Below are 15,056 nucleotides of genomic sequence, written 5' to 3' on the forward strand. Positions count from 1 at the left end.
CGGACGGACGTACGACGGACGACAACCCATGGCAATAGCTCAGCTTGACGATGTCAAGGGGAGCTAAAAACAGTACCTTCGATTTTGCACGACACAGGGGCTAGTATGCACATGTAATAAACTGCCCATGGCACATAGGAGATATTGCCATAAATGAAGAAATACAACCTCCCTTTTTACAATCTATTAACAGGCACTGTTTACTCATACAGACTAGGCAAGGCCATAATAAAAATATTGTTTGTTTGCCTTCACCCGACCGACCCACCAAAAAGGGGCCGACTCAAAATTGTTCATTGATCTTTCCCATTCTTCTTTTTTTTACATTATATAAATCTGTAGGCAATACATTGTATGTACCAAGCAAAACAAACATTCAACATAAAAGGTATCTCTACACAAGCACACCCGATCATGTAGACACTGTGCTGAATTTGTAAAACAAGTGCCGCAGAGCGACAGCGCTCAACTGACGTGTACTGTAGCCGGGTATTCTTCTGATAAACTCACTGGCAATCGAATCAAGTGTGCCCTCCCGCCACCGCATTCGTGCTCAGAGCATATATCTAGGATACTACTAATAGAGATCTAAAATCTATGATAGCTAGGCTTTGCTATACCGGTAGTACAGTAATAAAGATACAGCTGTGTAACTTTAATGACTTCGCTAAATTAACATGTTATCATGGATATGCGTCGAGTGCGAGCATAGTGGTGGTGATGGGGGCGGAAGGAGGGGGCTCTGATAGCAAAAGCAGTTGCCGCGAGATGGCGCGTGCAAGTGCCATCAATATTCAAAGATGGCATCGCCCTTCGTGCGTGATAACCTCACTCCATTGAGTTGCTGAAATCCTACCGGCTAAAATCCAAGTATATTCAGGCAGGCGAGAAATTCGCTCAGCTGTGAGTTAACACATCTGCATTGCAGGTTGCCAGGCAATAATTATGATTAGAATAGTGCCAGTTCACCCCCATGCATGCGTAATGGGCTGCCCCCATGTTTTTGCCTACCCACGGGAGCATTCAGGGTGCTATTACAGTGTGCTACTCAGGGTGCTATTACAGTGTGCTACTCAGGGTGCTAATACAGACTGCTTTAGAAAATAATATGATTTAAGGAGCGTAAACCTTGTTCAACAAACATTTGCTTTTGCAATTGAACTGTGCAACTGTAGCCTCACATCCACAATAGCAAAAGCAGTTCACTCTTTTGTTAACAGTCAACAAATCCATGTTTAACCCTCCTCTTGAGGGTCAAAAGGTTATCAGACACTTACTCTTCGCACATCAGCGGAAAGTACATTTCATGGTCCTTTCAATAAAGTGATAGAAATGGTAGGTCAGCGCTGAAACAAAAAAGTTTTGCACTCAGTCCGTAAGACCATGTCCTTAGAAATGTCTGATATCTGACCTTTCCTCCACTGCCCTTTGACCTGTGACCTCCAATTTCGCACTGGTGATGGGTTTCCTCCCCATCACACTATACATCGAATATTAAGAGCGTAGGTCGAGCCATTGAGATTTGTGCCGCAATTCAACTATATTTTTCTTTTTCCTTTTTTTTAAACGAAGAGCTAGCTTTTATATTTTAGTTTTACAACATCGGAAATACATCGGTTACAAGTCAGGGTACGGTGGGACAATGCAGGGTACGCAGAAACATATCGCATAGTAACCCGAGGTACTTTCCGATATGTCGAACCGTATCCAGGGTACCTTCCGATAGTACCCTGGGGGGACATAGACCTTATCAGCTATACTTACGCTGAGAGGGTCTATGTCCCCCAGGGTACTGCCGGAACGTACTCATTAACGAGTCTAGGGAGTCGCCTACGCCTACTCCCTGACCCTAACCCTAACCCTAACCATTTCAGCTAGATAGTTACCAGGGTACGTTCCGGTATACCGGACCGTACCCAGGGTACGTTCCGGCAGTACCCTGGGGGACATAGACCCTATGAGCTATACTTACACCATTACACGCGTGCTGTTGATGATTTCACATGAATGTGAGACTTGTGTTCCATCTATATTGTTTGAATTATGTTATATTGTAGTATAGCAGTAGGTTGTAAATATTTTTTTGACTGCGATTCTACTCTTGCCTGTAAGCCTAGCTGGTGCTTCCTTAGTGCAGCTTATATGAACAAAGGTTCAACAAGTCACTGCTGCTCCCTTGGCAACCCAGTTTTGGGTCATAGTACCTGGATAACAGTAGTAACAGTACTAGTGTAGTAAACAGAAGCATGTAAGCATGAGAGATTTTTGCAAGCAAAAATAAGACTGTGCTGGTCATAATATTTTAAGGGAACTAAAAACACTGCAGTAATGATTCATAGAGCTAAACTATGGCATTTGTGTTTGTACGTGAGCAGTGCTCATGTTGCGATGTTGGATTGGAGGAATGAAACGGTTGCAATTTGTTTAATTAGTTTATCAGGATATGCTATGTATTTTCCATGTCAATTCTTGTAGAGATTCCAGTGATCCCAGATCTCGATGAGGTTAATGAAGAGGACATGGCTAACCAGGTTGCGCAGGCTCCTAGGTAAAAAATACATTGCACAACAAGCATTACACGAAGTTACAATTCAGCCTATAAAATTCTGTGTTAACAAAAGTCTGCTGTAAACCACTATAACATTACACTGACTGCACCATAACCATTCAAGCAGGACATTGAGCATTGAGACTTTTTCAGTATGGACGTTCGTAGAGTTTCACGATTTTATTTGTAACACTATTATGACATCAATTTGCGCATATGTGCCAGTTAAGTATATATTTGAGATTGTATTTTTACATTTTTGCAGCGTCACAGTGAACAGAGTGGCAACATACAGGGAACTAGACCATGATCTGCTTAAGAATGCTGCCTTTCTTACATTGGTTAGTATATATAATTTGTAGTGCATACAGCAGCTGTGTTCAGTGAGGCTGAGAGGGTCTATGTCTCCCAGGATACTGCCGGAACGTACCCTGGGTACAGTCCGGTATACCCCTGGTACTATCTAATATGCCGGACCGTACCTCGCCTACTCCACTAACGAGTAGGGAGTCGTCTACACCTACTCCCTAACCCTAACCTTAACCATATCAGATAGTTACCAGGGTACGTTCTGGTATACCAGACTTCCGGTATTCCGGTATACCGGACCGTACCTAGCGTACGTTCCGGCAGTACCCTGGGGGGAGGGGGCATAGACCCTATGAGCTTCAGTGAGCTCTTGAGATGCTCCGGTGGTGTAGTGGTTGAGGATAAATTTGGTATTATTCTTGCTTCCTAACTCATTAGCTCTTCCAAGCATGGAGAATATTAGGGACAAGACAGGGCCATTGCTCTGAATGGGATTCAAGTCAGTGCATTTGGTCAGTATGTGATACTTCTTATGCTGCATTCAAACTGTAAAGATGTGGTTACTTGCAGGATAACGAAGTAGATCTTAAATTACTCACCAAGTGCTTGCAGCCTGAATTTGAGGTCGTTGAGGTAAGTCTGCTTCATAATTCATAAGCACTAAATAGTCATCAACCCAACCGTCTTATAAGCTGCATGGAACAACGATAAATAACCAGGGCTATGTCTGGGATATTTGACGCACGTAACTTTTTATAGTCCATAAATTTTCATTTCTTAGTGTTCAGTTTTTAGCTCATCTGACATAGTCAGATGCAGCTTGTAGAATCGCATGATCGTCCGTCCGGTCGTCCGGTCGTCCGTCCGTCCGTCCGTCAACAGTTGGGCACAAATCTTAACCGCTTGACGTACGGTCACGATATTCGGGTCGTTGGGGGGGATCGTCAAAACGAGTTGGGATGTCGAAGCTGGGGGTCAAAGGTCAAAGGTCAAGAGGTGTAAAGGAAGGGGGAACATTCACTCCTTAACTTAAGGTATAGGGAGGAAATGCAGAATTGCGGCACAAATCTAAACGGCTCGACCTAGGCTCGTGATAGTCGGTGTATAGCATCATGGTAGGAAAAGCCATCACTGTGCCGAAATTGGAGGTCACAGGTCAAAGGTCAATGGGCACAGGGCAGATTTTAGACATTTTCTGAGGACATGGTCTGACGGAGCGATTGAAAAACTTTTTTGTTTCAGCGGTGACCTAGCATTTTTATGGCTTTATTGAAAGGACCATGAAATGTCCCTTCTGCTGATATGCGAAGAGTAAGTGTCGGATAACCTTTTGACCCTCAAGAGGAGGATTAAACATGGATTTGTTGACTGTTAACAAAGGACTAAACTGCTTTTGCTATTAGAGCCCCCTCCCCCCACCTTCCCCCTTCCCCCTCCCCCCACCTTCCCCCTACCCTCCATCTGCGATAGTGGGCGTGTCCTAACAATGATGTGTACGCAACTGCGTGTCTGCATATCTGCGCCTAACAAATGTGGTACTACGCACGACTGAAATTTTACGTTTATAATCGTAGCAACAGACCTCAGATGAGCCCAGACGCTCTGCGGCTCTTGTTTTCTACTTTATTTCTTTCACCTGTCACTTACCTGCTTATTCGATCGCATGTATTTTGTACGTCTTTTGTAGGAGGATAAGCCATGGGAGTGGGAACGACTCTTCACCGAAGTCTCATCAGAGCTAAACCTGGAATGGGACAGGGCACAAAACTACAACAATGATGAGGTGGAATGATCGTAAGGCATTCTCTGCTTTGTAACTCTTACGCACCAACGTGATTCACCTGCATCTTCATCTGGCTCTTGATGCCATGATGTCATGATCCCCATTATATTTTGACAAGCATTATAGTCATGAACACGAACAGTGAGGAAAGGATGATCTCTTCATAGTTGTTTACCTTTGAACAGAGATGCCTGCTTATTATTCCTGGCAGTACTATGAAACTATTTGGGTAGTGGGATCTCAATCCAAGTTTCACAAGGTTGTCTGTAACAAGAACTTACATTTTTTATCAAATATCTTACTGTTTCTCAGAATGGAGACTAGATGGGACAGTGTTTTAAGAATGCGTTAGACAGACATGTTATTTTATAATTTATTTAATTTAATTCTGATTGGCATGTATTACCTTTAGGAATGATCTGGAATATTGTAAAGTATGCTTTAGAATAAAAGCAATACAAACAAACAGACAAACAAACGTAGAAGTTGTTTGTAATAGATATGGATATAATATCATGAGTTTGTCACTTGTCATTTCATGTGTACACTGACAAACTTTCTAATAGTAGGTGAGTACTCTAGTAAGAGTTAATTATATGAGTCTATACTAGGAAATTACTACTATTATCTAATCCTGATTATATGCATGTTAATACTCGCAAACGAGAGTGGGAGACACTTGAGGTGTGGTTACAGGCTTCATGCATATGCAGCAATATATGTCACAATCAATAGTGGCTGTAGATATACTATATCAAGAGAACGTAACCTGTTCTCACGGAGCTCACGGTGCAAGTGTATATGTTCTTCATTATATTAAACACATACTCACTAAATGTGTTGCGTTTAGTGTGAAAATAGTAAAAAGCATTCCGTCCACATTGATACGTGTTATATAAATCGCACATGAATAAGAATGTTTGGTGTCTGTAAATACTGTGTAATTACTGTATAAATACTATGTAAAATAAACATTCAAGACGAAAAATTGTCACATACCTTCTTATACATGTACCTCACATCTATTAAGTGTAACACAGGTAATTGCAATCATCACAAAAGAATCGGCTGGTGCACGTTTATATTCGTTACATGCCCTGTCGTTGAGGAATTACTATGAAATATTAAAGATGCTATAATAACAGCAAATAAAGAGCAAAGAAACAGCCTAGATTGCCTTTTTATACACCTCTACATTACATAATCTTCATGAAAATCAGTTGTAGGTAAGTTTGCTTCGAAATTTGTGTTATATTAGACTGGAGGTGCTCTGACGGATAGAAATTTCAGCTAGGCTGCTTTCTTGCATTTTACAGTTCAGCTACAGTTACAGAGCAGTTACAAAGAACCATAATGATTTCCCCTGCAACATGATAACTTCCACGTGCCTTTTCAAACGAAAAAGTGTGATATACGACTTAATATGAAAGTGCTTGAAATATAAAATATATTTTAAACTAGTTCATACAAAATCTCCACTATACGATTGGGTACGAAATATTCAACTGTTACAACCAACCAAGATTTTGTGGGGATAGACTGCTATAGCAATGTAAATGTTTTACTAGGTCACAGCGGTAATTTGAACTATAAATAGATGCAAATAAGCAAAAATAACATGGTGGAAATGGCACAGTGGCATAGTAAAGAGATTCTATATACTTATGCCTGTACTATACATACTAATAGACTGTTAGAGCCCATCAGGCTCTGGAGAGCACCGCCTAGTTCAACAGAATCCTCTGCAAATATCACGTGTTACTAGTGGATGAGTAACAAACTATAAGCACTTGCTAGAAAACATACCATTAATATAAATTTTACACTAATGACGATGAAGGTAAGTGGCTAGTTCAAAAAATTGGCAAGGCGAAAGTATACAGTAAACCTTTAAAGTTATAGCTCTAGCGTTTGCTTAGGCATTTGTGGTCCTCATTGAGATCGTAACCACAGTAACCAGGATATGAACCTGATTGAATGTCGTTTTCTAAACGCTGCCTTGCTGAAATTTATGAACTGCCATGATGAGCCATTCCTGGTGGGAGCTTCATATAAAAATATTCTCTGTGCAAATATTTTCAAGATGACTTTACACTACAGCTACGCAAGGTTTATTATTTCCATATACTACAGATATCTGGTATTTGATTGCAACCATTTGCATAAACCAAACACTCCTTACATGCAATTTTAAGATGTATACTGCACATCTCGACACATGCATGCATTAAACATTCGTGTACATGCTGCGTTTGTAGGAATATTGCTACCATTCATGTAACATCTTTTTATGAGCTCCACTACAATTTTCTAACAAGCCTAGTGCAAACCTATACCTCATTCTACCAACCTCAGCAGTGGATCAAGAGGGAGTGAGAGGTAGTACAGCTGGCAGACGTGTTGCCAGGATGTGCACTTCTTATACATACATACCTCAGCATACTTCTTATACATACATACAATATGTATATATATATATATATATATATATATACATATTACTTGCAACACATCTAAGATCAGTTTCTATTTCCACAATTTTACTGCCTTTGCTACATGTCTCATGACTTTACTATATATCTTATTACCACATGCCTTTTTACTATGTCCAACTGTGCACCTTGCCATATACCTGCCCATGTGGTACATATATATCAATAGTACCTCTTCTCTGAAAGGCAATTCTATACATCTTTTAATAATGCACACATAACCATAGACACTTTACGTGCCAACGCTTTACAGCCTTCCCTGTTCCCATCTAGTGAAACCGAATCCTTCACCAGCAGGATGTACAGGATGTCACACATTTGCACAGGCGCTCGCGTGCATGAAAACGCCTATATGCACTATACACACAATGTGTATACACTGAGTACTCAATTAGGATTATGCAACCTGTATGCACCTGAACTAATACATATATGAGCATATACATATATACATATATACATATATACATACATATATACATATATACATACATATATACATACATATATACATATATGCACACATATTTGAGCTGACTTAGTTTTCACTGATAGAGAACGTCAGAGTCACCGGGCCGGAATCGCAGGTAAATGATTGAACTTCACAGTATGTATGCACCTCAACATACACGCACACATGAACACACACACGAACGCACTCACGAACGCACTCGCGCATGCATACACACAGACACACAGACACACAGACACACACACACGCACACACGTGAGGTGATTAGTTTTCACTGGTAGAGAATGTATAAGTCAATGGTACTGTGGAGTGCAAATGGTTGGATTCCCACCAATAAGCATGCACCTGTTCACAGAACACACGAGCGCAAGCCGACGCAATTCTCACTGGTAGAGAATGTCAAAGTGACCGGGCCTGTAAAGCAGGTACACCTGAGGGGTGCACTCCTCCGGAAAGTCATGGTGGTTAACCTCAGTCTTGCCGAAGGTCTGGCTGCGGTCCATGTACTCTATGCGAACGCCAATACCCGTTGTAGAGGTGAGAGCGATGATATGAATCTGGTCACTCTCCTTTGCCATAGGCTCCACTTCCTGCAGAAAAACCGTACCTTCGATTTTGCACGACACAGGGGCTAGTACGCACATGTAATAAACTGCCCATGGCACATAGGAGATATTGCCATACAGTGAGAACGTACAACCAGCCTTTTGTGACAATCTAAGTAACAGGCACTGTTTTTACTCATACACTAGGCAAGGCCGTATAAAAATATTGGTTCTCGTTGCCTTCAGCCGACGGACCACCAAGAAAGGGGCGACTCATAAATTATTTTCATTGATCTTTCCCCAATTCTTCTTTTTTTTACGATTATATTACGAATCTGTAGGCAACACATTGTATGTACGAACAGTTGAGAAAAAACTGAATAATTGGAGCACTGGTCCAGCGGAGGAGACCCAGTGCTCTGAGGAAGCACTGGTCCTGGTAAGGTTAGGAAAAAACACCACAGTCCAGAGGATTCTGTCATAGCAAAGGAATGACTCGGATGTGGGGACTTTTATAGGGGGGGAATGGTGCAATTTGGTTAATATGTGCATTCTAAGGTATTCTTAAAGATTATTTTTTTACTCGTGTTCGATACACTGATGCGTAGTAAGATCGGAACAAGTCCAAAGATCGAATCTCAAAAATCAATCAAATCAATCAAAGGATGCAAAAATCAACGGATCAAAAATCAACGATCAAAACATCAAAGATCAGGGTCTCTGAAGGCCGCCATGTATTCCTATAGAAGATTATCCATAGTTTAATTACACGGCGTCGCTGATCTGGTCGGAATGGCCCAGTATTATCGAATTAGCAGAGGTTAAACAGCATGACCTAAGAAAATCGAACAAACAAACATGGAGAGTTTGGGTGTATTCCGCATAAACTTTAGGCGTTCGGAATTTGGAGCTATTTTTAGTCTATATTGATGATTAAATGTTACCATTGATTGTCAACATAGAAATAATGAGGAAGGTCAGTAGAGAAGTAACAGAAATGAATCAGGCCACAATTAAACAATGTTGTTTGTTTTGCCCTCACCCGACCCCCAAATAAATAGTGTGGTTGTTGTTTTTTGAGGGTTTTACAAATTCAGGCAATGGTGTCTACGTGCTCAGGTGTCTGTTGTGTGGAGATACCGTTTGTAATGTTTGCTATAACGATTTATATAATGTGACATTTGTACAGGTGATACAATATACATTAAATATACTTTTAACACTTGTGTTTTATATCAGAGCTAAATTGTGCATGATTTTATTTCAGTAACGTAAATGTGGAAATAAGAAGCATACAAATCAGCGAACTGTGAATTAAGAAATAATAAATATCTTTTTACAGCATTATTATGTCTTTGGAAGGAAAATAAGAGTTGAATGCTGTCAGAGTTAGATCATAAATTATGTTATTTAATATCTAAATTATAATATAGCGATCTTCGCAGGATTCCAGCAAAAGGTTTTGCTGTCCAAAAGTTGTGTAGATTACTCCCAGAAAAAGAGATGCGTGGTTCCGTCGTCATTCAAGGTGGGCCGGCATATGTAATAATGAACATGCCACCCTGGCACGCAGCTGAATAGTGAAGACATCAAATAAGCACGTCGCCCCTCCCGCCCTATGTCAATCAAGTGCCCCGCCAGAACGAGGTACGCGGCCTGTGCGTAGCTCTAGTACTATAGCCCGCGTAGCAGTTGGCCAGCAGGGCTGAATACAAGATTAAAAATAAGCATAGCAATGTATAAGTTCGGACCCCTTTCGGTCGGATAAGTGAGGGCAAGACAAACAGACATTTTTATTATGGCCTCAGTTTGGTAAATGGGTTGAGGTGTGTGGCCTGGTGCGGCGATATGTAGTACCCGCCGCGCAGAGTAACAGAGCGTGGAACGGTAGAAACGGGAGGAAGAAGAGGACAGAGCAAGTCGACCAAGGAGACGGCCGGCGCGGCCCGAGAGAAGGAGAAGAGGGGGAAGAGAGGTGAGGGGAGAGAAGAGAAGAGACGGAGAAGGTAGGCAGAAGCACCGACCGGGGGAGAAGGTCGAGGAATTTCTTAATGCGCAGCACTGGCGACTGGGCGAAGGCGGCAAGGAGTATGTTTCTCACGCTGACCAAACGCACAACAAACATTTGCAACATAAAAGGTATCTCCAACACAAGCACACCCGACGCCATGTATGAGACACTGGTGCTGAATTTGTAAAACAAGTGCCGGCGGCAGAGAGCGACAAGCGCTCAAACTGAGGGCGTGTAACTGTAGCAAAACCGGAGCTAGGATGATAAGTGATAAGACCGTGCTCCGAGCCAGGTTGTGGCACCTCAAGAAAGGAGATCAGGGAAAGGGGGAGCCGACCCGAGAACAGGAGCGAGGAAGAGACAGTAGGGAGGACGTCAGGACCGGCCCCGAGAGAGCGGGGCGGAAAGGGGCAAGGCCAATAGAATCGGGGAAGGGCGAAGTTGGGGAGAGCATGTCGGTGCTCGCAAGAAACAGAAAGGTAAGCAGAAGGGGGGGGGGGGGAGGCGAAAAGAGGAATGAACGGGACGGGCAATAGTATATGGATAGAGCTAAACTGACAGGGATACAATAAGCACTCATCAATCGATAACTCAGGCTTTGGCTATACCGTAAGGCAGAAGGGGCGCAGTAAGTACAGTAAAATAAAGATTACAGCTGTGTAACTTTAATGACTTCTCTATATTTAACATGTTATCATTGGATATAGCTCGAGGCGCTGAGAGAGAAGTGGTGTGAACCGGGAGGAGAGAGCGGTGGGGTGCGCACGCGAGGAAGGAAGGAGGGGGCTTCTTAGAATAAGGAAAAGCAGTTGACCGGGGGGGAATAGGGAGAGGCAGAGTGATGCGCAGATGGGCGCGTGCAAGTTCATCAATAACAAAATGGCATCGCCCGTTCGTGGAGGGGGGGTAGTGAGATAACCTAACGAGTGTGAAGGGTGTGCTATGAGAGCATCCTAAACCGGCTAAAATCCACAGTATAATTCAGGCAGCGAGAAATTTCCTCAGGGCTGTGGTTAACACATCTGCATTGGCAGGTTGCCAGCATATAATAGTGATGAAATTAAGGAATAGTGCCAGTTCACCGCGCGATGCATGCGTAAATGGGCGCTCCCATGTTTTTGCCTAACCACGCGAGCATTTAGGGTGCTATTACAGTGTGCCTATCACGGGTCCCTAATAAGCACTTCTTTAGAATAATATGAATTTAAGGCGCGTAAAACCGTTGTTCAACGAAACATTTTCCTTTGCAAATTGAACTGTGCACTGTAGCCGTCAATCCACAATAGCAAAAGCAGTTCACTCTTTGTTAACATTGTAAAAGATTATGTTAACCCTCCGTCTTGAGGGTCTGAAAAGGTTATCGAGACACTTACTCTTGGCACGACCTCCAGCGGAAAGTACAATTTCATAGGTCCTTTCATAAAGTGTTAGAAATGGTTTAAAGGTCAGCGCTGAAACAAAAAAAGTTTTCACTCGGTCCGGTTTAGAGCCATGTCCTCAGAAAATGTCTGATATCTGACGAGCTTTCCCCTCATTGCCCCTTTGACCTGTGACGCTCCAATTTCTGCACTGGTGATGGGTTTAATCTCCCAATCACTGCTATACAGATATTAACGAGGTTAGGTACTAAGCATCTGAGATCTGTGTGCCGCAATTTCCGGTATTTCTCCTATAACCTTAAGTTAAAGGGGGACAATATTCGCCTTCACATTGAACATCTTGACCTTTGACCGCCCAAATTCGACATCCTATCTCCTTTTCGCGATTCCCCCCCCTGACGTTCCAAATATCAAGACGGGTAACGTCGAGCGGTTCAAAGATTTGTGCAAGCAACTGTTGAAAAGACGGACGGCTGGACGGCACGGACGGACGGATGCGATTCTACAAGCTGATCTGACTTCGTCAGCTGAGCTAAAAAAGAAGCCTACCTACCTACCCAAACTTTTTAGCCTGGGTCGGGTGAGGGCAAACAAAGATTTTTTTAATTGTGGCCCAATATATCTGCATTGGTAACTGTACATACCTGGTGGCAGAACTCCTTAACAGTCCTTTCGCCCTCGATAAAGCTACGGAAAAAGGTAGCTTCCTTCTGCAGGTAGCCTGATGTCAGCAGCCTACAAACATCAAGGCAAGTGACGATAAGTTTCAAATGTTAGAGTTGTAGTCAAACATACAACAATAGGACTTTAAAGGCATACTAGGCCCATTGATTTATGGCAATGTTGGACGAATCGCTAAGTAATGGCACCTTGTGTAGTTAATAAGGTACATAAACCTTAACATCCAAACCGCGATTAGTTTGTCCAATACACTGCTGGTTACTAAAGAAAAATGTCCTGCTTGAAATCGCGCATCGGCAAGAAATCAGTATGTTTTACAGTTCAAATCCCCGCCAAACGCTGCCGGCGAAGCGAGTGTGATACAGATTTATAGTTCACCGGACATTTTCGAACGCATGCTCGGCCGTACGCAATGCTATCATATGTAATTTCGTAAACACGGATGCTCGTGACAAGGAACTTTTTGTCAGGGCTGTCCATGTGCGTCCGTGATTAGTACGTGTGTTTTACTCCATTTCCATGTTTAGTCCGTGGCCGTGATTACACCGCTGACACCTCCATTTCATCTGGCGTCCAAAACATACAGGCCGCACAAATGTTTACGTTATCGCTTGACTCCTGAATGACATTTACGGCACGTAAATGAATATCAACAACCGATTTCAAGTCTTGCTTGTAATGTAACCAGCAGTGATATTGGACAAACTAATACGCATTTGGCTATAAGGTTATATGTACTTATTAACTACACAAGGTGCCAGTTACTCTAGCATTCGTCAACATTGCATAATCAATGGGCCTAGTATGCCTTTAATATAACATGGTGTAAAAAATGTTCATCACTTCCAATAATGTTGGAAATATCTGCAATTTAATCAATTGTTTAATCTCATTCCTAATCAATTAATATTCTGCTATCAACTGCACAAACAATCTCACGTACTGACGTAAGTGGATCCTACACTCGGAATACTTCTTTACACGTTTACACTGAATGCCAACTATACCTCAGATATACGACAATGTAGTCAGAAAATCCTTGATCATTAAAGACGTTCAGTAGATCTTCCACAGCAATTCCAGACTCCACCTTCTCCAGCACTTCCATAAACTAAAACATAATCCAGATTTTTAGCAGTGAAAGATACCATACACAAATCACGATGACACTGACCACAACAACCGAGAGACGCCAGTAAATAGTCTTCTAGACAGTAAATAGTGTTGACGGCAGTTATTGACAGTATTTCAAATCGTCTAGATTTTTGAAAATTTAGCCAACGTAATAACATTCTTATCAGGTGAGAGTTTGAGGATATATTTAGTAACGTTAGTACTAACTTTTGATGTTAAAAAAATTACAAAAGTAAGGTTACAACCATAACTCTCAGGAGATTCGTGACGTAGACAATTTAAATAGATCCAATTTTATTTTAAATAGATAAATTTGTTAACAGAGGCAAACTCAGAAAGACTAAATCAGGTGACTATTCCTATTAGTTCACAATGGCTAACTTTAGATGTGATAGAAGAATATATGAAGTTAGATTAATTAGGTCAGTACATATAATGAATTTATACTAACAGTGCTATGAAAGTCATCAATCGTAAATTCAGGAAATCCAAGTTTGACCAGCTCGCTCTTGCTCTGTGCTGCCATTGCTTTGAACCTGGATATTAAATACATTTGATAACAAATAAGATTATGCATACACACCCTACAGATCAAGCTATGCTCACGATATGAGAAAAAAATAATATACCACTTGCAATATGCACTTGGCATTTATATATATGCAGGATTAGAGATATGAGAATGTCACTGTATGTTTTTTATATTTCTATATCTGTCCTTCCCCATCTCTTCTCTGATAGCCTATACCTACTTCTTTAGATCATCAGGCTTCCGAAGTAACTGTTCCATGTAGTAGTAACCAAAGGCTCTGAAGAAGCAGTTGCCATCACCTCTCGTCCTGCGCAGACACTTGTAGTGTTTCTCAAGATGCTGTGTGATTAAAGCAATTTAGTTATGATTTATTAAAAACTTTTCTCCATACTATTAGCTAATACATTAAAACAAGTGCCGCGGAGCGACAGCGCTCATCTCACGTCTACTGCGGTGACTCTGTGGTGGAGTGGTGGGATTCTAGTAAACCCTGTTAGTCCCAAATGTGTTCACATTCGCGCCAAAACAGTGGAAGGCACAGGGATGGTATCAGGAACCTTCTCGAAGGAATGTTTGTTGGGATCGTTATGAAAGTTGCCACAAGATTGCGCGTACGTTTAAGTGTCTTAAGATTAAAGATGGAAGCTCCCATCGTACGTAGTAGCAACAACTATTAGCAAGACAGAATAGGTAAGCACTCATCCATTTACCTACGCAAGCCTACAGGCTGCTGTGCTCTGTCAACGGTTGGGCACAAATCTTAACCTCCGACGGTACGGTCACGATATTCGGGACGTGGGGGGGGGGTAATCCGAAAACGAGTTGGGATGTGAAGCTGGGGTCAAAGGTCAAGAGGTGTAAAAGAAGGGGAAACATTCCCTCCTTAACTTAAGTATAGGAGGGAAATGCAGATATTGCAGCACAAATCTAAAGGGCTCGAACCTAGGCTCGTGTATAGTCGGTGTATAGCATCATGGTAGGAAAAGCCATCACTGTGCCGAAATTAGAGGTCACAGGTCAAAGGTCAATGGGCGCACAGGGCAGATTTTAGACATTTTCTGAGGCATGGTCTGACGGAGCGATGAAAACTTTTTTTGTTTCTACGGTGACCTCCCATTTTTATGGCTTGTTGAAAGACATGAAAATGTACTATTTCCGCTGAAATCGAAA

General features: G+C 42.0%; 2 protein-coding genes across 3 annotated transcripts in view; one reads left to right on the plus strand and one right to left on the minus strand.

Moving 5' to 3' along the window:
• LOC106813858 (intraflagellar transport protein 43 homolog A-like) overlaps positions 1 to 5,634 on the plus strand; it is a 17,236-nt gene extending 11,602 nt beyond the window's left edge. For both annotated transcript variants that reach the window (XM_014818102.1, XM_014818107.1), the window contains 4 exons: positions 2,476 to 2,548; positions 2,814 to 2,889; positions 3,428 to 3,490; positions 4,545 to 5,634. In XM_014818102.1, the coding sequence (XP_014673588.1) occupies positions 2,476 to 2,548; positions 2,814 to 2,889; positions 3,428 to 3,490; positions 4,545 to 4,649 (317 nt within the window). In that variant the 3' untranslated portion in view covers positions 4,650 to 5,634. The remainder of the gene's footprint in view (positions 1 to 2,475; positions 2,549 to 2,813; positions 2,890 to 3,427; positions 3,491 to 4,544) is intronic.
• Positions 5,635 to 5,636: 2 nt separating this feature from the next.
• Positions 5,637 to 15,056, minus strand: part of LOC106813850 (ubiquitin thioesterase OTUB1-like) — a 14,249-nt gene continuing 4,829 nt past the window's right edge. Inside the window, exons 4-8 of the mRNA XM_014818089.1 lie at positions 14,107 to 14,225; positions 13,806 to 13,890; positions 13,228 to 13,331; positions 12,184 to 12,274; positions 5,637 to 8,194 (exon numbers count right to left, since the gene is read on the minus strand). Of these exons, the coding sequence (XP_014673575.1) occupies positions 7,988 to 8,194; positions 12,184 to 12,274; positions 13,228 to 13,331; positions 13,806 to 13,890; positions 14,107 to 14,225 (606 nt within the window). The 3' untranslated portion in view covers positions 5,637 to 7,987. The remainder of the gene's footprint in view (positions 8,195 to 12,183; positions 12,275 to 13,227; positions 13,332 to 13,805; positions 13,891 to 14,106; positions 14,226 to 15,056) is intronic.

This window comes from Priapulus caudatus, unplaced genomic scaffold (genome assembly GCF_000485595.1).
Source record: "Priapulus caudatus unplaced genomic scaffold, Priapulus_caudatus-5.0.1 Scaffold24, whole genome shotgun sequence".
NCBI classification, from domain to species: domain Eukaryota; kingdom Metazoa; phylum Priapulida; class Priapulimorpha; order Priapulimorphida; family Priapulidae; genus Priapulus; species Priapulus caudatus.